General features: G+C 46.9%; 1 protein-coding gene across 6 annotated transcripts in view; it reads right to left on the reverse strand.

The window, feature by feature from the left end:
• The window catches only part of VPS13B (vacuolar protein sorting 13 homolog B), a 750,734-nt gene that overhangs the window by 19,380 nt on the left and 707,875 nt on the right, over positions 1-23,479 (reverse strand). For all 6 annotated transcript variants that reach the window (XM_028108562.1, XM_028108579.1, XM_028108553.1 and 3 more), the window contains 3 exons: positions 23,142-23,341; positions 8,585-8,703; positions 3,791-4,599 (listed from right to left, as the gene is read on the reverse strand). In XM_028108562.1, the coding sequence (XP_027964363.1) occupies positions 3,791-4,599; positions 8,585-8,703; positions 23,142-23,341 (1,128 nt within the window). The remainder of the gene's footprint in view (positions 1-3,790; positions 4,600-8,584; positions 8,704-23,141; positions 23,342-23,479) is intronic.

Here is a 23,479-nt window from a genome sequence, read left to right on the forward strand (position 1 = left end):
CAGGTGTGTTTGCAGGCTGGGAAGTTATCTTTAAAACCACCTCAGGGCAGCGGAGGCACAGGGGCGGGGGGGGGGGGGGAGGAGGAGGCCAGATGCTAAATGGGGTGTCGCAAAGGAGATGCAAAGTTCTGACAAGGATGGAGGAGTTATTTTTAATCTTTCCCAATCCTACCAAGCTGAGTGCTTCCCTTTGGAACAGAGCTGGAGCCAGACAAACGTCTCCCCTTCAACCCCAGCTTCAGTTGTGTAAACATCGGTGACACGGACATACTGATTAGGTTAGCGAGAGGGGAGTGTTCCCTTCCAGTGTCCCGGGAGGGGAGCTTTGGATCTGGTTTCCCATTCGAGTGGGGTGGGGGGGCGGGGGGGGTGGACGACGACTTGCCAGGGGCTGGCCCGCTCAGGGGCCTGATTGTGGTGTCTGCTGCCTCGTGGGAATGTGGCTGTGGTGTGAACTCTAGCAGTGGCTTCCCTTCACCTTCCTCCCTGGGGAGGGGCTCGGCGTGCTCGCCTGGGTTGTGGGGCGCTGGAGGTGCAGGCAAGGCCAAGGGCTAAGCGCAGGGTTCCAGACCGGCTACTTCCTCCGGGAACCACGGACCGCCCCCAGCCTGGGGCTGAGAGCGCTCTCATGGGGCGGCTGTGGGGCCAGGGCTCATGGGGGAGCCAATCCTGCCTCAGCAGCAGATTCTTGTTAGACAAGCCTGGGGCAGACTCTCAGTCAAGTCACTGATCCCAGAGGCTCAGGAAGATGTGGCTACAAGAAGCAAGGCAGAGCCCTGTAGGCCCAGCCCCATAGAGAGAGGGACAGTCTTAAATTTGGAGCCCACTCCTCTTGTCTGGAACAGCACGAGGGTAACACTAGGGAGTCACTGCCAGAGATAAGGACTATAAAGGGCCAGCTTCTGGGTACAAGACATTCAGCTTATTTAATGCGCCCAGCAACCGTCCAAGTGAAGTACTATTACCTCCCAAATTTACATAGATGCAGAGGGGCTAATGACTGAGCCTCCCCCTGGGGTCAGGGATAGCAGGCAGAGGGGACTGAGGCAAATCTGCCATGGTGGTACCCCGTCTCCACTTCTACGTCTTCCAGGCAGGACGAGGGGGCAAGTGTGGCTCAACTGTTCACAATCTCCCGCTGCTTAGAGGTGGGGGCTGGGTCTCTCACCCAGCCCACCCACCCTCTGTGAGCCCAGGCTGCAGTGAGGAGGCAGGGTATCACGGAAGGCTGTGGAATTTGGTTCCTTGGAGGGCTCTCTCTGTAGGTAAAGAAACAGCAGATTCCCTTTGGCCTGGAAGAGTTATAAGGCTCTACCTGCAGGCAGCAAATTGGTCCAGAAACATCTTAATTCTCCTTCTCTCCACCGATTTCACACACAAATAAGGAAAGGAGAGTAAGCTATTGCCGAGCAAAGACCATCTACACAGACTAGTGTAGCAGGGCCCAGCATGAAGGGACACTGCCCAGCCTCACTGTCTGGCCATCCCCCAGCCACTGGAAGGCGGATGCGGTCTCCTGGATCAGGAGCACTGCCTGACAGGAGGGCTATGTGTGGACCCGAGCTATTTCTCAGTGGCATTTGAGCTAGCCAGGGAAGGGCAGTAAGTATCTGAGGACACTCTTTCTTTATTTTCCTCCAAAAGCAAATATATCTTTTGCTTATTTGTTTGGAAATTTTGTTGAGAAAGAGGGTCTGTCTGACTTCCCATCATATTGAGACTTGGGTGTAGAGGGGCCCAAGGAAATCAGAAGCCCACATGCTTTCCTTCGAATAAGGCTACTCATTTCTAATTACTGTTTATTTTTAAAACCTTTTCAAGGTGAATCCACAAACTTCCCTAGAAATGAGGTCAGGGTATTTCGACCATCCCGGGCAGGAACCTTCTAGTCAAGTTCAATGGGTGAATCCTGCCCCACGTGCAATACAGATGCAACTTGCTCATCCCCAGGCCAACCCTCCCCCTTTCTCTACAAGAATGCTAGTACGTTCTCTTGAATGCTCTTCTACTGGGGCGTCCATAACCTCCTACCATCTTCCCATTTTGTCTGTAGGCTTTTAGTGACAGAATTCCCAACAGGCTCTAAAAACGGCCCTCTGTATTAGAATTTCTTGTCCCAGCATATAATGAGGTTGGGACAACAGCTTAGAGGATTTTTAGGTGGATTACAAAAAATCCAAACACAATGTTCTTGTGAAAGCTCATTAAGAACAAAAAACAAAACAGAGAGAGAGCGTTTTTAGCACACAGGCTGCAGGGACATGGCTCCTTGGTGCCACAGTTGGGAGTTTCTCTGCCAGCTCATTACCTACATGGATGGCCCCCACACCTCAGCATTATGTGGTGGCCTTGTGGGAGGCTTAGTCCTTTCCAGGCCCCAGATCAGAGCCCAGGAACTTATGTGCCTGCTTCTCATGTTAAAAGCAAAAACTGCCTGAAAGGTTAAGTTTCTGGAATTGTTTATAAATAGACCCATCTATTAAAATTGAAATGTTAACTGCTTATTTTTAAACGATTTCTTAGCAAGAGAGAAATATTTTCTTCATTGTTGTGCAAGCTATCAAAATAATAGTCTCAGCAGGGCCCTCCCCTGATCTTGTCATTTTCAGTTAGGACTTCTGGGTAACCTTATTAACTCTATGAATTTCATTATGGAGAAAATGTAATCTCACCAGTTTGGAAACAACAGGGGTCATTTACTGCTACAATGTTAGCTTGTGTGGGAATGCTTTCACCAAGTACAACCGTATACATGTTCTTTCCTGTGTTACTCTCGGAAACGAAGACTGTCACGTTCTTTGCTAGAAAGAACCCGCAAGACCAACTCTGGTTGGTGTTTGTTGCTTGAATTCAGCTTGTATGGGAATGCTTTCACCAAGTACAACCGTATACACGTTCTTTCCTGTGTTACTCTCGGAAACGAAGACTGTCACGTTCTTTGCTAGAAAGAACCCATGAGACCAACTCTGGTTGGTGTTTGTTGCTTGAATTCATGGGCACATAAGGGGCTGGATAATCACACTGAAACCGTGTTGGAGTGAATTTAGGCGAGGAACGTGTGTTTCGATGCCCGTTACCATAGAATATTCTGAGACCACTCTGTCCCCTACACTCCACTCCACCATTAGCCCAGTACTCACCATCCGACCCACTGTACACATATTCAAACCACCCCCTGCAGACCATCTCAGGTCTCTGGAGAAGCTGAGACTCCAACCACTCTCTTTTTGCTGTCTAGACAGGCTGGGCCACACTGGATAGGTACAAGGCTCTTTATGCATCTTACGAGCACACAAATCCTCTGACTTTCTCACCTACAGCTATTCATGGACTGTAATGAAGGAAGCTAACAAGCTACCACTGGATTTCTTTTAGGCCCCAGGGCTGAGGCCTGACTGCACTTCATGCTAACACCGAGCCTTGTACCTGCCGAGAGCTTCAAGAAGGCGTCCGCTACATGGAATTAACATTCTAAGGTACATAACAGCAAATATCAAAGCTCCTATTTGCTTGAGTGTTTATTGAGAGCCAGGCGCTTTTATCTGATCCTCTCAGAGATCTTAAAACCCATTTTATTGACGAGGAAATGGAGACTCGGTGGGGGGGGGGGTTCAATGACTTACCCGCAGTGGCAGAGTGCGGATGTCAATCCAGTGCTAACTGCAAAGCCCACGCTCCTCCCCTTCCGCCACATTGCTCCCCTAGGTCTCGAGGTTGATGAGCACCCCCTGAAGCAGTTCCTTCTGGCCCAGGCTCTAGCCCACCCCGGACCCTCAGCGTGTGGACTCACCTGCTCTGAAGAGCGCGCCCGCGGCATAGTGCATCGCCAGGGCATGGACCAGCTGCCTGGCTGTGGTGAAGATGGGGCCGCGTTCAAACACCGAGAAGGACAGTGGCGTGTGGTCGGACGCTATGTACAGCTTGAGGGAGGCGTGGATGCTGACGAGGAGACTCACTGGCTGGATCACCAGTTTCCGCAACTTTACGGGATGCACCAGGGCCCTGGCGTGCTGGCTGACCTGCACGGGCAACCCCTGCGGGCCCCCCGCGGCTCTGGCAGGGTGGGCGGCCAGGCAGCCGTCGGGAAGGTAGGTCTCAAACAGCGTTTTGATGTAGTAAACGAACGTATCTTCCACGTATAACCGGGCGGGTTTCAATTCAAAACGGAGCTCGTTAATATCCTCGAAGAAGCTGCTCCTGCCCTCGGTTAGGGTGAGGCAGAGTTTGATAAAACAGTTCTCCTTGTATTCCTCCAGATCTCTGCCGGATACAAGGAGGCTCTGCATTTTGGAACACTGCCCAGGTTCTGTTTTTTCTCCCTGGCAGACCAGGACGGCAAAGTGGAAATTGGACTTGTTGTACAGCTGGTTGTCCACCTGCAGGTCCCCACAGTAGACCTCCACACAGTGAAGCTGGAGGGGGGCTGCAGCAGCCTCTTCCCCGGGCAGGCCACCATCCATGGGGGCCACGTGCAGGAAAACACTGTCCAGTGTGAGTCTCAGGAGCTCAGACGATACTTTGTGGTGGGTGAGGTCATCGAACACCACCAGGCTCAACTGAGTGATGAATGCTTTCAGTGTCACAATCTTCTCCAGAGTTCTGGAGGCGAAAGGGAGAAGAACGTCAGTCTCCCCCTGCTCTTCTTTTTCTTTCTTTCCTTTTCTTCTCTCCTTCCTTCCCTCCCTCCCACCTTTTTCCTTCCTTCCTCCCTCCCTTCCCTTCTTCCTTCCCCCGCCCTCAACAGTGCCTTATTACACACCTCCTGATATTCCATCAGATTCTCGTAAGAAACAAATAAGAAGTCAACTTTCAGTTCATGGTGTCTGGACAGAACCGGTCACATTCCCACAGGAGCCCTGGGAAATGTTCCCCGTGGGACTACTACAAGTTCTTGTCATGTTCTGTATGTGCTTCCCTTCTCAACACCAGAGTTTTACTCCAAAGTTCTAGTGTTTGTGCACTAATTCTCTATCACGATCATCTCGGCCGTGGGCTCTGCTCCCCCACCATTTCCAGAGCTGACCTGCTGTGCTCCTGCCTCGGGCCAAGCCCTCCATGGTGCCCGAAATCTTCCAGCGCTGCCCTGCTCCGGGGCATCACTCCAGCCTCCCTCTCCTCCAACCTCGTTTTTTTTCTTCATGACTAACGGCCTACCGCTGGATTTCTTATAGGCCCGGGGGCTGCGGCGTGGGGCTAGTAGCCCTCTGGCTCTTCCTCAGTTTTCTGCCCACCCCCCGTAAAAACTTCTACACGCACTGTCTGCTGGCGGCCTTCCATTCCCTCTTCCCCTTGCTCCAAGCAGCCTTCTGTCCCCACGGTCCACCACAGCCACTCTCACCAAGTGACTTCCTCGTCACTCAGCCTTTCACTGACGGCCCTTTGCTCTGTGGCTCACTTGACCTACCGAGCTATTTCACCTTGGCGCTAACTCCTCCTGTCTGGAAACATTCCCTCTGCCTGTCTTCTCCTGGCTCTCCTACTCGTGGTCCCCCAGCCAAAGTCGCCGTGTGACCTCCTCCCCGTCTCCCTGACCCCCGCAGACTCAGGCGCCCAAGCCTCAGCCCCTGCAGACCTCATCCAGCCCCATGGCCTCCTACGTCGTCCCTGTGCTGAGGACTCCCAGTCGCATCGTCAGCTCAGAGCTACCCGACTGCAGCCTCCGCTGTCTAAACGCCTCCCCACATACTCACTAGTCTCAACGTGTCATGACCGCCATCGAACTCCAGATCTGACCCCCACCCCCAAGCTACATCTGGTCTCTCCTATCTCAGTTACCGGCAACCACATCCCATCCCTCGTTAGAGCACACATCTGGGAGTCCTCCTTGACACTTCTACTTTCAACTCTTACCCAGTGCCTCAGGGAAATCCCACTGGCTTTTTCTTAGAAAGCACATCTAGAATCTGACCATTTCCTCCCGCTTCCAATGAGCCCACCACAGTCTAGGCCACTGGCATCTCTAGCGCGAATCACTGTAACAGTCTCTTAACTAGTCTCCCTGCTTCCACCCTTGCTTCTCTGTGGTCTACTTCAATGAGGCAGCCAACGATTTTCTAAAAATTCAGGTCAGATCATGTCACTTCTTCACTCAAGTGAAGTGATCCAGTGATTTCCCCACTTCGTTCAGAATCACAGCTAGGCCCTACACAAGTCCCTCTCTCCTGGCCCTCACCTCTCTGACCCCAGATGCTACGACTTTCCCTTTCGCCCACTCTGGCCCACATTGGCCTCTCCCCTGCTCCTCCAACATGCCAGGCGCGCTACCTCAGACCTTTGAACCGGCTGTGCCCCCTGTCGGGAAAGCTTTCCCACCAGATAGCCACATTATTAACCCCCTTGCAGCTTTTGAGCCTTTGCTCAAATGTCAGCTTCGCGGTGAGGCTTACCTATACTGGTTTTAAAAATTACTCTCTCTGTGGCCTGGCATTCCTGGTCTTTCTACCCAGCTGTCTCTATCCCCGCAGAAAGCCAACCTTCTACCATACCACAGATTTTCCTTTTTTATTATGTTTATTCTCTGTCTTCTGTTCATCTATGAGAATGTGATCATTTTCTCAAAAGAAGGGATTTTGGTCTTTTTGGTCACTGTTGTGTCCCCATCCCTAGAATAGCACCTGGCATCCAGTAAGCACTTGAAAAATATTTGAATAAATGAATTGAGGGAATATTAGTAAATATCTGTCCCTTTCCTATTTCTACCAGTGAATGTATAATTTGTATCTACTATGATTAATAAAGCACTATTAATGCCCTAGACAAATATTTATGAAATTGTTGTATAGGCTTGAAAGTTTGTGTTATGTAATTTTATATTAAGTCTCCAATTTTGTTATGCTGTTGATTTTTTACAAACACTCTTGGGCAAAGAAAACATTCTACCCAACCTTGTCTGAAACATTTTAAGTTCAAATTAATAATAATTTGGCAGGTCGAAATTAATAATTTCTTAACCATATGTGAAAAGCAAGGAACTTTTTTAGAAAAGGGCTTATACAAATGTATGGAAGTTGATATTATTATTTTACATTTTAAATAAAATTTTAATAAACTTCTGATGCTAAACTAAATTCTTCTTGTAGAAAATTAAAAGGCAGAAAATTATTAGACGATCACTTATAACCCCTGCATCTATTAAAAATTTGGTTCTTTTGAGTTTTAATTCTAGGAATGTTTTCTGTGCATGTGTGTATTAGCATGTGTGAGCAGAGAAGTATTTATGTGTGTGTGTGGGTATTTGTGTGTGTATGATACAGGACTGGTCATATTTGTATATTCAATTTTATATTCTGTTTGCTTTATCTTAGATTTATCACATGCATTTTTCTATTCCACTAAAATCCTGTAAACCTTTTTTCTGTGGATATACCATTTATGTATCATCCATTCCCCTACTGCTGGGCATTTGTGCTCTAAATATTTTGCCACTCTAAGTAGCAATATGATAAATCTCCCTCTATCTTAGCCCACTTCTCTCACCACTGCTTTAACCCTTAAACCCTGAGAATTCTTAAAAGTGGAGTTTCCAAGGGGCGCCTGGGTGGTTCAGTCGGTTGAGCGTCTGCCTTCGGCTCAGGTCATGATCTCAGGGTCCTGGGATCGAGCGCCCATGTCAGGGTTCCTGCTCAGCGGGGAGTCTGCTTCTTCCTCTGCCTCTGCCCCTCCCCCAGGCTCATGCACGCACGCGCTCTCTCGAATAAGTAAATAAAATCTTAAAAAAGAAAACAAAAGTGGAGTTTCCAAGCCAAAGGGATTTTCTTTTTTTCTTAAGTAGGCTCCACACCTAGCGTGGAGCCAGCCCAGCATGGAGCCAAATGCGGGGCTTAAATTCACGACCCTGAGATCAAGACCTGAGCTGAGATCAAGAGTCGGATGCCTAACTGACTGAGCTACCCTGCATCCCCAAGCCAAAGGGATTTTAAAGCTCTTAATACATGTTGCTCAAGTGCTTGCCAGAAAATGGCAACAGTTTACACTTCCACTTGAACTGTATATGATGGCACATCATTGTTACTTTGGTAATATCTTACTTAAATTTGCATTTCTTTGATTACTTATATTTTCTCTTCTTAGAATTTCCTGGTCATGTGTGTGCCTCTTCTTTTAGAAAGAGGGGCTAGCTTCATACTATTCCTACTGGATTATAGGAGTTCCTTTAAATTATGCATATTAACTCTTTGGTTCATGAGTGTAAGACCTGATGGCAACACTCTACATAAGAGGTGAGTTTGTTTTTGATGTGGCTCTAATTGCTAAGTCAGATTACTAATTACTAGGTTGTCAGCTGGATACAGAAGTATTAATCTGCATTTCATGCTAATGCTAATATATAATTCTAAGATGCATGTCTTAGTTTGTAAATAAGTTTGTTAAACTTACCACTGGAAGAGGTACCAAAGAAGATAATATATTGCTACTTTTTATAGGTATGATTTAATGCTAATGACCATATCCTTATGGATTACATAATAATTCACCAAAAGCTGTAATGCATATATAGAGATGATAAAGAATAGTAAATAGCAGGTTTATGACTTTATAGCGGGAAAGCTTACCATACTGTCACTGGGATAATAATTAATCCTACCTATTGGTAGCGGTTAAACTAGGTCCCACTTTTCCTTCTGGGGCCACAGTGATGAAGACCGTGCCACACTGGAGGACAATGTCCACATATACATAGCCAAAGCCAGTCAGGAACACAACCTGCAAGAAGAATATTCAAAATCTGATTAAAAAGAAGTAAGAAACACTACTGAAATGGTTGCCTTCAAATGTCTTAAGTTCTGATTCGATACCACAAACACTTGCTGGTTATATTTCTTTATATCTATGTGTGTAGGCTATTCAGCTGACTTGAAAAAAAAAACAAAAAAGAAAGATCAAATCCAGATTTTTCAATATCCAGCTGTAAGGTTCATAGCAAAAAACAACGATGGATGACAGGGCATGAGTGTCTTCATTCTCTGCTTCTTTGGAATTGGCAAATAGCTCTGTGTGGGCTGGAGCCCAGCCATGGGCCGGCTTTATGTGTGCATATGAATCTCTGTAGAAAATAATCCCCTGAAATGCAGGACTTGAAATGCAACATGCAAAAAACCTTCAGACTCTTGAGTGTTGACTTACTACCATGAAGATGCCCTTCTATCCCGGGGACACAGAAACGTACCAGAAAACCTACCATGCCATAATCCTCTCAAGGCCCCTCAGTCCCTCACGTAACTTGTAACAATAATGTCACATAACTTCATTTGCTTGGAGTCAAAATGAATTTTTCTTCCATGGGAAGGTGGACTAAGCCCCAGAAAACTTCCATCTCAGAAGCCAGGTGCCAGGCCAACAGGTACAGATGTCCTTTTAGCATTAAATAGGCTGCTTAGATGGATAAATATTTGAAAACAGAACTGTTTTTTTTTATTTAATAATTTTTTATTGTTATGTTAATCACCATACATTACATCATTAGTTTTGGATGTAGTCTTCCATGATTCATTGTTTGTGCATAACACCCAGTGCTCCACGCAGAATGTGCCCTCTTTAATACCCATCACCAGGCTAACTCATCCCCCCACCCCCCTCCCCTCTAGAACCCTCAGTTTTTCAGAGTCCATCGTCTCTCATGGTTCGTCTCCCCCTCTGACTTACTCCCCTTCATTTTTCCCCCCCTTGCTATCTTCTTCTTTTTCTTTTTTCTTAACATATGTTGCATTATTTGTTTCAGAAGTACAGATCTGTGATTCAACAGTCTTGTACAATTCACAGCGCTCACCATAGCACATACCCTCCCCAATGTCTATCACCCAGCCCCCTAATCCCTCCCACCCCCCACCACTCCAGCAACCCTCCAGAACAGAACTGTTTGAAAAACAACTCCAAGAACATCATGTTCACAGCCAGCACTACCTGAGAGTAGGGGCAAGAACCTCCTATGTTTGGGAATGTTGATTTTGATAACTTGCAGTATCAGTTCAGTCCAAGTCTGGGCCCTTTATTATTGTTAGGACTGTAAATAAAAGAAGGCTGAAAATTCCTGGATGAAGGAACAGAGCTAGGTGTCTGCCTGACAGGGAATGAATGTACTCTAATTCTGACCGTATGCGGAGGAACCGGAGAGAGAGTACACAGAACCGCAGGAGGGAATCACAGGCTCAAACTGGGACGTGACTTCAATGTCACGGGGCTTCTTTTGTGCATGAGGGTGCCTCCTTCAGAAATCCTGACCGTGTGCAGCGCCCCGGGCCATGCGGCTGGCCATCACGTCTCCCGCTCAGCTCCCACAGTGGGGTGGCCCTCAGATGCTCCCGCTCCGCGGGCCCTTCCCCTAGTGCCTTCTCTTCCGTCCCACGGCCACTGCTTTAGCTTAGGCCCTTGTCTGCCACTTGGCATCCCTGCGCCCCTCCCCCATACGGGTCCTTTCCAGATCCTGTGTAGCTTTGCACATACTCCTTAAGGATACCTTTCTCCATGAAGGTACTCTCTAGCTTTCTTATTCCTTTCCTCAGCTTGATCCTTACTCTGACGTCCCTAAAGTACTTTAACCATATTTCTGTCTGGTCACAAATCTGTATTGTTTGCAGCACAGTCACCTGTTTATACACCTGACCCAATAACTAGACTGTCAGTTTGACGGCAGGAGTAGAGTCTGTTCTCTATGGACGTGTTTCCCAAATGGATTGTTTTGCAAAAATATGTTTCTAAAGACCCTGCATCCTGAATTTGCCTTATCTGTTCTATGGTAAAAACTGAACTTGGGGCGCCTGGGTGGCTCAGTCAGTTAAGCGTCTGCCTTCGGCTCACGTCATGATCCTGGAGTCCTGGGATCGAGCCCTACGTCGGGCTCCCTGCTCAGCTGAAAGCCTGCTTCTCTCTCTGCCTCTCACCCAACTCGTGCTCACCCTCTCTCTCAGAAATATAAATAAAACCTTTAAAAAAAAAACTGAACTTGATTAGGACAAAATCTGGAATGGCTCCGCTCATGAATCTAAAAAAAACCAGGTATTATTTCAGAAGCATTCACATTAATTATTTTGTATGACATACAAAGTAAGTCAAATGCTTTTTTAAAAAAGATTTGAGAGAGAGAATGCATGATGTGAGGGGGGAAGGGCAGAGGGACAGGGACAGACACAGACTCCCTGCTGGGCGTGGAGCCTGCAGTGGGGCTTGGCGTGGGGCTCCATCCCACGACCCCGAGATCATGACCTGAGCAGAAATCAAGAGTGGGATGCTCAACTGACTGAGTCACCCAGGCGCCCCAAGTCAATTGCTTTTTTTCTAGGCTTATAGATGTGGGATTATTCATTTGGCACAAACCTTTCTAAGGCCCTGTGCTCCCTCCCATCTGTATTTCCCTCTCTCAGTGACGGTAACTTCAGTGCATGTCCCAGGGTTTTAGGAGAGAACTATCAACCCTCAAAGGAGGGAAGGAGAGGATCAAAAAGGGAAATATTTATTGCTGTTTTCAAACTCAAAGTCATCCTTAGGCATTATGAAATGAGGAAGGATACTAGTTCCTTCCACGATAGTAAAGATAGGTCAAGCTGATGTTTTCTGTTAACTGCCCAAGGAACTCTGAAACAAGCAAGTGGACCTAAATCTTCAAGGTACTTCTTCTCGTCAAAAATCTGGACTCCGGAGAATAATTTTGCTGGGTGTTCCTTTCACTCACCACTAGAATGGAAGAAACATGGACTTTTAGTTCACGTCTCTTTTCACAGGTAGAGAAACAGCTCACAATGCCAAGCATTTTGTACAGTGGCAACTCTAGGAATTGGGGAGTTAGGTATCTAACTGCCAGAGAAATTAGGCACCTGCACCTAGGTTCCCACAGAAGTTTTAAAATTAATCCGTATTTTGTTCTGATGGTTTGGTCATTTAGTCATTCAACCAATTATCTGATACTTGAAGTGCACCTACAAAAAGCAAGGCACTGTATTAGGGATGGGGAAGATCCTTCTTTTTAAAGATTTATTTATTTATTTTGGAGAGAGAGAGAGAGAGAGAGAGAGCACACAAGGTGGGGGAGCAGACTCCCCGCTGAGTAGGGAGCCTGATGCGGGGCTTGATCTCATGACCCCGAGATCATCACACGACCCCAAGATCATGACCTGAGCAGAAATCAAGAGTCAGATGCTTAACCGACTGAGCCACCCAGGTGCCCCAGGGACCAAGAAGATCTAGTCATACCCTCAAACTGCTCTCAGCTTAGCTGGTGAAAAAGCCAAGTACACAAACGATGAGGTAACAACTAATAGTTCCAGGGCAGAGATGAATAATGTGCTTCTCCCTCTTCATATATTAATCATCATGATCTCTGTATAACTCACGAGGGCAATGGTTTTGTGTCCATTTTCTTCAGTACTTATAACCAGTACCTGGTATGCAATCAAGATCTGAATGGATATCATCTCAACATGGCTCCCGTGGTAGAGACTTCTAGTGTCCCCCCATACCTATCTCCTTCCAGGCACAGAACAGGAGTATACTCCTCACCCCCTTGCGGTTTAGGTATGGCCACGTGACTAAGTTCTGGTCAAAGAGCTAAAGACAGAATTGACAAGTGTTACTTCTGAGCCAAAGCATAAAAGAGCCAGTCTTCTTCCCCTGCTGCAGAGGCCGAATACAGGCTTTATGTTCTAGATCAGTGGCAGGACAAATCCAATCCATGGCCTGTTAATTGTAAATAAAGTTTTATGGGGATAATAGCTATGCTCACTTATTTACATATTGTCTCTAAAGCCTAAAGTGCTTACTGAAGAAAAAGAAGCAACTTTTTGAAGAAAAAGCTGGCTGACTCCTGGTCTAGCTGGTTGTGGCAGATTGTTATACAGGCAAGAAGCGGCACACCCAGCTTCCAGGCCCTTGCTTGGTCCCTTCTACTGATCCAGAGCTTGGCTGTGACTGCCATCAGCTGATGGAGTATCAGCAAACACGAGGCAAGAAGCCTGATAAAGCTTGCTTCCTGGGGTTTGCCCTCCTGCCAACCATGTGAGGGAGTCTGGTGTAGCCTCCCTACAGAGGAAAGACCACATGGTGAGAGAGATGCCCAGACTTTCCAGCTGAAATCCTCCCTCTGCCAACTTGCAACCGAATGTGGCTGCATGAGTGATCCCAGGCTCATCCTGCAGAAAAATCACCCAAACAAACCTTCAGACTCATGAGACATTAATCATTTTCAAGCCTCTAGGTTTTGGGGTGGCTTTTTACAGTGGGGCAGACAGAAGGTGATGGAGACTCCACCAACCTGCATCCCTGAGTGACCATGTAGAACAGAGCTCCCTGGGCACAAAGCATGAGCAAGAAGTAAATGCTAGGATTCTGAGAGGCAGCATAACCTAGCTTATACTAACTAATACAATACAGATATTGGTACTAGAAGTAGGGTTCCAGCAAAAACCTAAAATAGGAGTCCTTGGATTAATGGTCAGGCAGTAGGAATTGATATTGAAAGATATTAAAGCGGCAGTTCATGTTATGAAGTAGCAAGACATTTAGTAAGACTGTTGTCTGGGATTACCTGATTATAGGCAGATTATAAACCTAATCCATTTGTGCCTCCGGAAGATGAGGTTTGGAAACAAGACATTAGTGTGTGTTGGCTGCTATTGGCTGTCTCTGGCAATGTATTTTGAAGAAGAGATGAGCTCAGGAAAGAATTGGCCAGTTTGCAAATAAAAATGAAAGAGAATTGAGAGATTCTAGAAATTCAGGGCCTTGTGCAAGGCTAGAAATGCTTTTAAACCTCAAACATCAAGAGACCAAAGTTTCGTGACTATGAAGGCAGATTAATACTCTGCCCTAGGGTTACATATAGGCATCACACTCACTGTTAAAACCACTCAATTGTTAAAGTGACTCAGAAGAAAGTTTAGCTTAAAAGTGTAAGTTTGCCACAGAAGCTCTCTTAAATCTAGAGAGAGGCAAAGAAGATAGCACAGAAATAGGCCTTGAAAGGGACTATGGGTGTGGTTGTCCGTTCACAAGTTCTCTGGAGCCAGACAGCTCCTGAGAAATGAATACTGCCCAATAAACTCACAAGCCTGGACTAAAAGAGACTGTGATTGCTTGAGACTCAATAATACGAGCTTCCGATGTGACAGAGGAAGATCTCTTGAGGGTAGGTCCAGGGACTAGAAGAAAAATGGTAAGAAAGCAGTTCCAAGAGTAGAAACAGGGCTCAGAGACTAGACCTTGCTCCCGGGTAGAAACCCCACAATTACGTGCTCAGAAAATTTTCCGAATTGTCATGGATGAGGGGCTGCCATTATGTCTCTCATTCTTCCCCTTCCAATTCTGGAGGGGTTATAATGGTTATGCTATCTTGTAAAATGGGGGGAAGGGAGGAGGACTTGAGCCCACAGTCCTCCAGATGAAAGGAGTCACGTGCAGACTCAGAGAGTCGCTCCGAAGTACTGGATTTCCAGTGGGATGTGGTGACTGGGTAGAACGCCGGGGGGGGGGGGGGCGATTTGTTTGTTCCACGTGTGGGAGAAGGGACGATGACTGACTCATGACCGAGGGGGATTTTCTGTTGTTGTTGCCGAGCTGTCTGTTACTGCCCAGTGAGCTAGCCAGTCCTGATCGGCACCGGCATCGGGTGTTTGTTCTTTCTTCACTTCATACTGGTGTGGGGGGGCGTGGGGGGCTGTGGGGCAACACATCGTAGATCTGCTGCTCTGACCACCAAACCCTTGGAGGATACCCTGTGTTCTGCCCCTTCTACCTGGGTCGGAGCACCCTGATCAGGAAGGCTCCCTCCTGCGTGTGCGATGGAGCACTGCCCCAGGTCTATGTCCTGCCCTCCACTTACTATGTTCAGTCATTGACTACAATTGTAAGAAACACTTTAATATAATTTGTGCTTTTCTAACACATCCAGTTATCCTTATTAAAATGATTGCTCATTAGATTTCTGTCCAGCAAACAGTATTTTAAAAAATGATACCAATTTAACTTTACCAAGTCGACAGGTTACGAGGGCACACAGGAAATGAAAGGATGAATCCCTGAAAAGTCTCTCCTCCCCCGTCCCCCTCTTTTTCCCTGCAGGCTCTACGAGGCAGTCCAGGCACAATGTGGAGGGAGTCAGAAAGCACCCCAGCACTGCAGCTGAGGTAGATTTCAATAAGAGGTATGACCGCGCTCCCCTCCTCCAGTATCTTACTGATTTCCTCCTCACCTGGGCCACAGCAGACCCAGGATACACCTTGCTGCACTTCCTCCCTTCCCGGTTCTCTTTCTTTTGCTTGACTCCGGGTGCTCCCACCTCAGGTTTTTACTTTCTTTCTGTGATGAGTGATTTTGTGTCAGCCTGACTGGCCAGAGGGTGCCCAGGTTAAGCATTATTTATGGATGTGTCTGTGAGGATGTTTCTGGATGGGATTAGCATTTGAATCAGTGGCCTCTGTAGACTGCCTTTTCCAATGCGTGTGTGGGGGGCAACATCGAGTCTGTAGAGGGCCTGAACAGAACAAAAGGCAGAGGAAGGAATCACTCTGCCCCCCTTTCCCCCTGCCTCACTGCTGAGCTAGGACATCTCATTTCACCTTCTCCTGGTGAATTTATACCATCAGCTCCCTTGGTTCTCAGGCCTTTGGACCCGCACTGAATTACACCTATGGTTTTCCTGGGTCTCCAGCTTGCGGGTGGCGGATACTCAGCCTCCATTAATAGATCTGCAGATAAGTCCATCAGCCATTCTATTTGTTCTGACCTTTGGCTAACATTCATTTTTCATAAAAATTTTTCTCCCTATTTTGGGAAGGAATAAATTGAAAAGGTACTACTTCTACCTCTAGATGGAGTGGCCTGTAAGAAAATATCTGAAGAAGGAAAACCATGATATGGACGAGGTCAAGACTTAGGCTTTGAAGGGAAGAAGAGATTTGCGTGTGTGCTATGGACCTGACCCCTCACCTGTAGAGGGAATACAGGAGTGAGATGCAGCCTGTTTGGTCTCAGGTGGTGGTCTGTTTTAAGCAGTCTAGTGGCCTGGGGAGCCTCTTCTGGGCTGGACTCTGTGTTTTAGTAATCACTTGGGTGGTAGTTGTGGAGATAGAGTTGGAGGTGATGAGGCTGACAACAGACAGGTCCTCTGAGGGGCTATTGCCAAACTCTGGGAGAGGGATGGTGGATAAAAGCCCTGATGGAGACCATGGTCACAGAGAGAAGGGGCAGATCCAGAGACATTTTTGAGGAATTTCTGCCAGAAGCTGGTGATTTACAGGATGTGTGTGGGGGGCGGGGGGAGAGGGAAAGGAAGGCACTGGGGTGCAGTAGGAAAGATATAGGCTCAGAAACTGGACAGTTGGGAGTTTGGATCCCAGGCCACTTGCTTTGTGCAAGGTGACCTCCCTGGGCTTTAGGTAGCATCTACCTTCAAGGGATGTGGCAGGGACTAATGATAATATTTGTAGAGTGCTTGACATAAAGCAGGAATTCAATACAAATTTACAGAAATATTATTTAAGGTTTTTATACTGGGGAGTAGCAACTCTAAGAGAGCTGGCTTGGGGAATGGAAAATGATCACTTTGGTTTCAGACATGCTGGGTTTGAAGAGCTTGTGAGTTTCAGGCGGAGATGTCTGGTGGTTGGTGAAGAACACCGACTTGGAGCTCAGGAGAGATGCAGGGGCCAGAGACAGATCTGAGAGTGACTGGATGATGGTAGCAAAAGCAATGACATTCGATCTCCTAGACAGTCAAAGAAGGGAGACGAATTTCCAAAATGATCAATTTCTAAAATGAGAAAAGGTTGGATAAGGGCGAAAACAAAACAGCGATACTCTGGGTGTAATTATTCCCTCTGTATAGCTGCCGAAAAATATTTAGGGAAATCCTTACTCCCAAGTGTCTTTAAGAGCAGGTGTGACTCAGCTGGAACAAACTGTAAACACACAGAAGACTCTAGACCAGGGCACTGGGTTGATGTTTTAAAGTGGGTACCAACTTGCTCATATCTGTTCTGGCCTTGATATGGGATATAGGGGAGGGCGAGTGAAGTAAGCAAAAAGTCAAAATGTCTTTACTGCACGTTTTATAAATCAGATACTCCCTTGGGTTGGTAACTTTTTTTCTATGTTAAGATTCCTGGATGGAGGCTAAAGGTATGTTGGAAAATGCCTACATGCTCTTTAAGCATTAGTGCTCAGGGTTATTACCTCTGTCTTATCTGCACCAATTGAACTGATTACATACTTGAGTCCTGGTTAATCAGGGCACTTAGCAAAGTGTCTTATGATAACCTTGTAAATAAGATAAGAAACATCCTATATAGTATGGCTTAAAAAAAGCTTTCAGATGCATTTTCTTATTTAAGAAATGTGGGCTAGATGACCACGCACTTTGATGCGTTAGTGGCTGCCTGAAGTCACGCATTAGGCAGGTATCTAGCGATTCACCATAGCACAGAGACCTTGGACTTGTCCTGTTGGACATACTTATTAATGACTTGGACGAACACGTAGAACGCATGCTTACCACATCTATAGATGACATAAAGCGACCAAGGATACTTAATATGTTGGATGACAGCACCACAAATTTTCTTTAAGGGATTTCAACAAGCTGGACTAGGCCAATAGCAACAAGGTTTAATTTATTGGGGATAAATGCAAAGTCCTGTCACTGGGTTCAAAAAGTCAACTGTACAGCGAGTCATATGATAAAGACCTGGGGGATGTGGTTGACCACAAGTTCAATAATAACAAACAGTCTGAACTTGTTAATAAAAAGCTAACTCAATCTTCTACTTTATTAATGGAAGCATAGGGAGGTAATAGCTGGTTAGACCACATTTGGAATACTATGTATAATTCTGGCTGCCAGATTTTTAAAAGGGAACATAACACACTAGTGTATTCAGACAAGGGTAACTGTGGTGATGGGTCTGGAAATCACATTTACTGAAGGAATGATTCAAGGAACCAGAAATGCTTGGCCTGGATAAGGGAACACTTAGAGAAGATGTTGAGGCGGCCTTCAAATAATTGTAGTGTTGCTATATTAAGAGGGGAAGTAAACAGTCTGTGATGCCCCAGAGGGTAAAACAAGGATGAATGAGTGGGTGCCACGGAGGGAAGGTTTTTAGCTCGACACGAGCAGAAACTTTCCTATAGTCAGTGCTGGCATAAGCCCGAGCCAGAACACCGAGGGGAGATGGCACGGGAGGGACTCTTGCCCTGTGCAGAGGGGAAAGCAGAAAAGCTCTTCTAACCCATGCTTTCATGACCCTTCAGGTAGCAGTATCTGTAGCCAGGGCTGGACTCCAAAGGACAGACAGGGACCTCTGTTTGGTGCAGGAAAAACAAGACTGGGTCACATGTGGGCAGATCCCGGTTCCAGCCTGATCCTGCTTAGTTATAAACCAACTAGCTGATTACTCTTTAAGCCTCAGTTCTCTCACCAGAAAAATAAACAGAAAAATTATTGCCCTAACGATCCTAGAATTTTTGCCGTGATCAAAGGCTCTGTCTTGGGACTTACTCCACTTGACTGCACTTATTTACTTATGCTCAGGTCCTTGGAGCAGCAGTAAGGCCTTGTTCGGGGCAAAGGGTTTGGCCCTGGATAGTTCCTCAATTAAAGCTTGCCGAATAAATGAACGGAAGAATGGAGACTGTGGATGTGCGGGCACTTTGTAAATGGTAGAGAGCTACAGAGACATGAAGGACTGTCACTCCCCATCTTCCACGGAGAAGAAAATCCTGGTGACACTGACTCCACGGAACACTTCTGCTAAGCGTCAAAGGTCGTGAGAATTTACTGGATCTTTTTAGAAGAAAACGCACCGGCAAAACTTCTGGGGTGCAAACTGCTCTTCTTTGCTGTTTCAATGTCTCATAAATTGCTTTTCATAACAAGAAAGACGTCCCATGGCTCTTAAGATAAAAACCCAAATCCTTGGTTGCAGATACTGAATCTGGCCGGGTTTGGCCTTGAACTGCCTCATCCCCCTCCCGCCCCCTTTTCCTTTATCTGGCACTCCGGCCACACTGGCATTTAGATCCCCAAAGGGACCAGGCTCCCTCTCTGAGCACCGAAGCTTCAAACATGTTGCTCCTTCTGCCAAGAAAAATCTCCCACTTTCTTGTCTACTTCATGCCTGTTCAACTTGACGGCAGAGAGGCGAAGTCTCTTACTGGAGAGGTACTCCTTGGCCTCTCAAGCTCGTCTGCTGTACATCCTAGCAGGACAACTGACCTGGCCTTAGCAGTTGCTTCCGGAGTTCACAATATGACAGCCTGGGGAGCACTTGCTTATTACCTGTCTCCCCGACGTGGCATCTCCCAAGTGCAAGGGCAGCGTTCCCTCCCGTTCACTGTATTTCACGTGGTCCCAAGACCAAGTGGCAGCATCTGGCACATATTAGAGACTCAGTATTTGTCGACTGGTGACTGACGCATGCTTTTCAGTGTTTGCGTTAGTTAAAAGGCAGCTACGGTGGGCGCCTGGGTGGCTCAGTCGGTTAAGCGACTGCCTTCGGCTCAGGCCATGATCCTGGAGTCCCGGGATCGAGTCTCTCGTGCTATCTCTCATTCTCTCTCTCTCAAATAAATAAATAAAATCTTTAAAAAAAAAGTAAAAGGCAGCTACGTTTTCTTTGTTAGCTTTTTATTCAAAAAGTACCGCCTAGCGCTGACGAAAATAAGGTTTCTGATTATCAGAAACTGCAGTCCCATAAACTAGGCAGGATTCTAAACTGTTTTCCTGATGGGATCAAAACTGTGATTTAAAATGCTCAATGAAAGCTCATTTTTTATGTCTTTACTTATTTGTTCAGAATCTAGAGATGTTTTCCCCTGGAGTCAGGCTCCCACCCACTGTAAAGTTAAGGATAAGAGCACCAGCTGTTGCTTCAGGGCCTCTGGTGAGTAACCAGGGGATGTCTTCTAGCCAGGTGTGAGCTACTAACACAGCCCAGGAAAGCCCCCTCCGAAAACGGGTCAGAATTTTGTGGCCTACATGCTATCAGGCCTTCCTAAGAACTCCTGATCCAAAGAATACCTCTTTGTGTGATTATAAACTTACTTTCTGCATGCTCCCTGTCATATTCCATTTCAAAATTATATGACATGACACTGTCCTATTTCCAGGGCTGAGGCGAGGGGCCGATCACCGGCAGAAGCTAAAGGAGTTGTTTTCCTTGAGGCAGAATGGGGATTTTATGGTGTTTTTACCCTGCTTTTTTAAGGTCAGCTTTGAAACTCGCATCATGGGGCTCAGACCCAGGGCTGAGGAAAGGCTCCTGGAAGACAAACTCACTTCTATAGAGGGGCTGCTTCCTTTCATCAGAGGACACAGCGGCCTTCGCTCCCCAGTGATTTATATGCCCTGGTGTATCACTGAGGAGATGTTGGTGAGGGTCTGAAACAAATTTTCCTGCAGAGTAGGAAGTGAACCATGGTCTGCAGGACATATGGCACACAGCTCCTCAAAGATTAATGGGAACATGAGCCTTTGCTGGGTCCTCCGACCAGGGATGATAAGGGTGTTGGAAAGAGTACCTCCTCCTAGCTTTGAAGTATCTGTGACTACAAAGGTTTGAGGAAATTTAGAGTGAACGGGAATCCCTGAAATAAGGTTTGGCAGGCAGAATGCCTATTGTCAAGAATTCCCTAGACCTACAGAAGCAAGCAAGGTTTGAAAAATCTTCAAACCGATGCAGAGGAGGAGTTCAGGAACCCTTGGGCAGCTTGCAGTCTTTATTTTGCGTCTCCTGGGGCTGCGCAGATCCAGCAGGTTTTCAGTGTGCAGCCAATGAGTGCTGCTGACAGAAACCACTCCCCTGTAACTGGGGCCACTACGAATGCAGGTCTCCAAGGTGACTGTGGCCCCCGGGCTGCTCGGCTAGTCCTGCACCTGTCCCTGGCCACATCCTTCGTCTGTTTCCGCAGCTACTTCTCTCCCCAGACCCCAGCCCTTTCCCTCTCCCTCTTAGCGGATGATTTACTCCATACTTCACAATAAACTTAAGTCCTTGGAACGTCAATTCACACTCAATTTCCCGGTCCCTCCGTCCAAACAGCTCTCCCTAACCTATGCCCATCCCCACCTCTTTTCTACGGGGTCCTTCTGTTCCAGCACAACTACACTCGCTGGGCCCTGGACTTGCCTCCCCGGCCGCTCCTCACTGTCTTCCCCACTTCTCCTTGACTGACTGCGCCCCTGCGCACGGAGACCAAAAACAATTCTCACATGTTCCTCCACTCCCTCCCTTCCACTCACTCTGAACTTGTCATTTCCACTTGCTACCTTGCTTCCCTCTTCCCACCATTTTATAGCCCGTAAACTTTGTCCTCCAGAGGCTCTCTGCCCCCCTGCCCCTCTGCCTCTTCCCCTCTGTCTCTTTTGCCGCTGGGCACTGACACGCTGGCCTTTCCCAAGGTTAGACCTGGGGCTCTCTTTCCCTCCTTCACACCATCTCTCTCACCTAATCTCATCTTCTCATGCATTCGTTCATTTACTGATTTGATATTTACTCTTAGGGTGCTGACAGGCACTCTGCTGCGTGCTGAGGATGAATAAGGCTGGTATCTGACCACCAGGAGTTCTAACTTGGTAGGAAATCACTTAAAGAAATAATTGCAGGGGCGCCTGGGTGGCTCAGTCAGTTGGGGTCCTGGGATCCAACCCCACATCGGGCTTGCTGTTCAGCGGGGAGTCTGCTTCTCTCTCTGCTCCTCTCCCACCCCCCCCCTCGGGCTCGCTCGCTCTCTCTCTCAAATAAATAAAGTCTTAAAAAAAAAAAAGAAACAAAGAAATGCAATTAAATGTTACAAATGTTATATGAACATGTGGAGGGGCCGGTAGTGGGGAGGAGACTTTGCAGTGAGGGGAAGAGAAAGAATCTCTCGGGAGATGAGAAAGAATGTGCCGGCTGGGGAAGAGGGAGTTCAGGAATCCCAGGCAGGGAAGGAGGATTAATAGCACAGTGGTATGGAGCAGTGCTTTGGAGTCAGGCAGGTGTGGCTCAAACCCCAGCTCCTTCTCTCATAACACAAGGGAATTAGGCCGTGCTATTTCTACAGGTCTGTTTTCACTTGTGTAACGTGGAGACCATCGTCCTGTCGTGTATGGTTACAGCAGGGTTGGCGAGGAATGAATGAAAAGTGTTCAGCACGACGCCTGGCGTACAGTAAGCGATTATTAAATGATAATCGTTATTACGGTAAATATATTTATACGTTTAACAGGTGTCCCGTAACCATTACAGTAAATGGGACCTACGAGTGAACGAACAGGTGTGAAAGAACTGTAACAAAGTGCAGCAGAGATCACTGAGCCCTAAAATGGAAGGAAGCAGGGACGCACGCCGCAGCACGGACGCACACCGAAGACACGATGCCGCGTGAAACCAGCCGGCACGACAGGACAAGTGTGGTGTGGTTCCACTCACACGAGGTGCCTCGACCCTGCCAAGTTCAGAGACACCAAGGACAGCGGTGGTCCCCGGGGGCTGAGCGGAGGGAGGCTGGGGAGTGACTGCCTGAAGCGGACAGTTGCTGTTGGTGATGACGGACTAGAGAGCAGGGAGGGCTGCACGACAGCGTGTGCTTTCAGTCATACACCTAACCTTGGCAAATTTTCAGTACCGCAGATGTGAAATGCTGGGATCACATGCCATTTTCAATAAAAATAAACCACCACCAACACGGAGAGTAAGACAGACAAATCGGGACATATATCTGTTCAGGGTTTTTCAACTGTACTTATATTTGCAGACTGTTACGTACTTTCAGCAAAAATATGTATATTTTTAGATTAAGTTTTGAAACTTTCAAAAGAGGGGATGAATCTAGGGTTGGCATTATGATTTTCCTAAAATCTAGACAGTAGCACTACCCTCTATATAAAGAAGTCTTAACAACTGTATTTCATTTTTGACCTTGGATTAGACCCAACAGGGGCTTGCCTTTACCAAGTGCTCCGCGCTGGTTAACAGTTGTAAGTACATTTTGGAGATACAGACTTGTATTTGAGAATTTATAACCAAATGAGGATGTAAAAATGGATACACATGCATCCTCACAGAGACAAGAAGTGCAGCATTTGGAAAACTCTGTTCAAAAACAGACAAGCGTGGAACGCTTAGAAAAGGGCATTTGTGTCTGGGCCGTGGCAGGAAGACGCGTGGCTCACTAACCTGTGTCCCCTGGTTGTTGATGTCGACAGCATCACTCCACTCAGTTGTTACGTCCTCCAGAGATTCTACTCTCAGGAAGAGGCTGGGAAGTAAGTCTTTGGTCTTACAGTCTGGATAACTAGAAATCTGATGATACAGTTCATGATGAATTGAGCACTCAGAAGGAATTCTTCTGCAATAAACCTCAAACTTTGGAATATCTGAAATAAAAAAAAGGCATATGCAGACTTAAGCCTTGAAGACAAAGACAAAGGGATATTAAACATAATGTGGCAGGGGAAACTTCTTGAAGAGGGATGAATGATACTTTTTTTTTAAAGATTTTATTTAATTTATTT

This window comes from Eumetopias jubatus, unplaced genomic scaffold (genome assembly GCF_037043125.1).
Source record: "Eumetopias jubatus isolate StellerSeaLion01/CBP00866 unplaced genomic scaffold, mEumJub1_p1.0 scaffold_4, whole genome shotgun sequence".
Taxonomy (NCBI): Eukaryota; Metazoa; Chordata; class Mammalia; order Carnivora; family Otariidae; genus Eumetopias; species Eumetopias jubatus.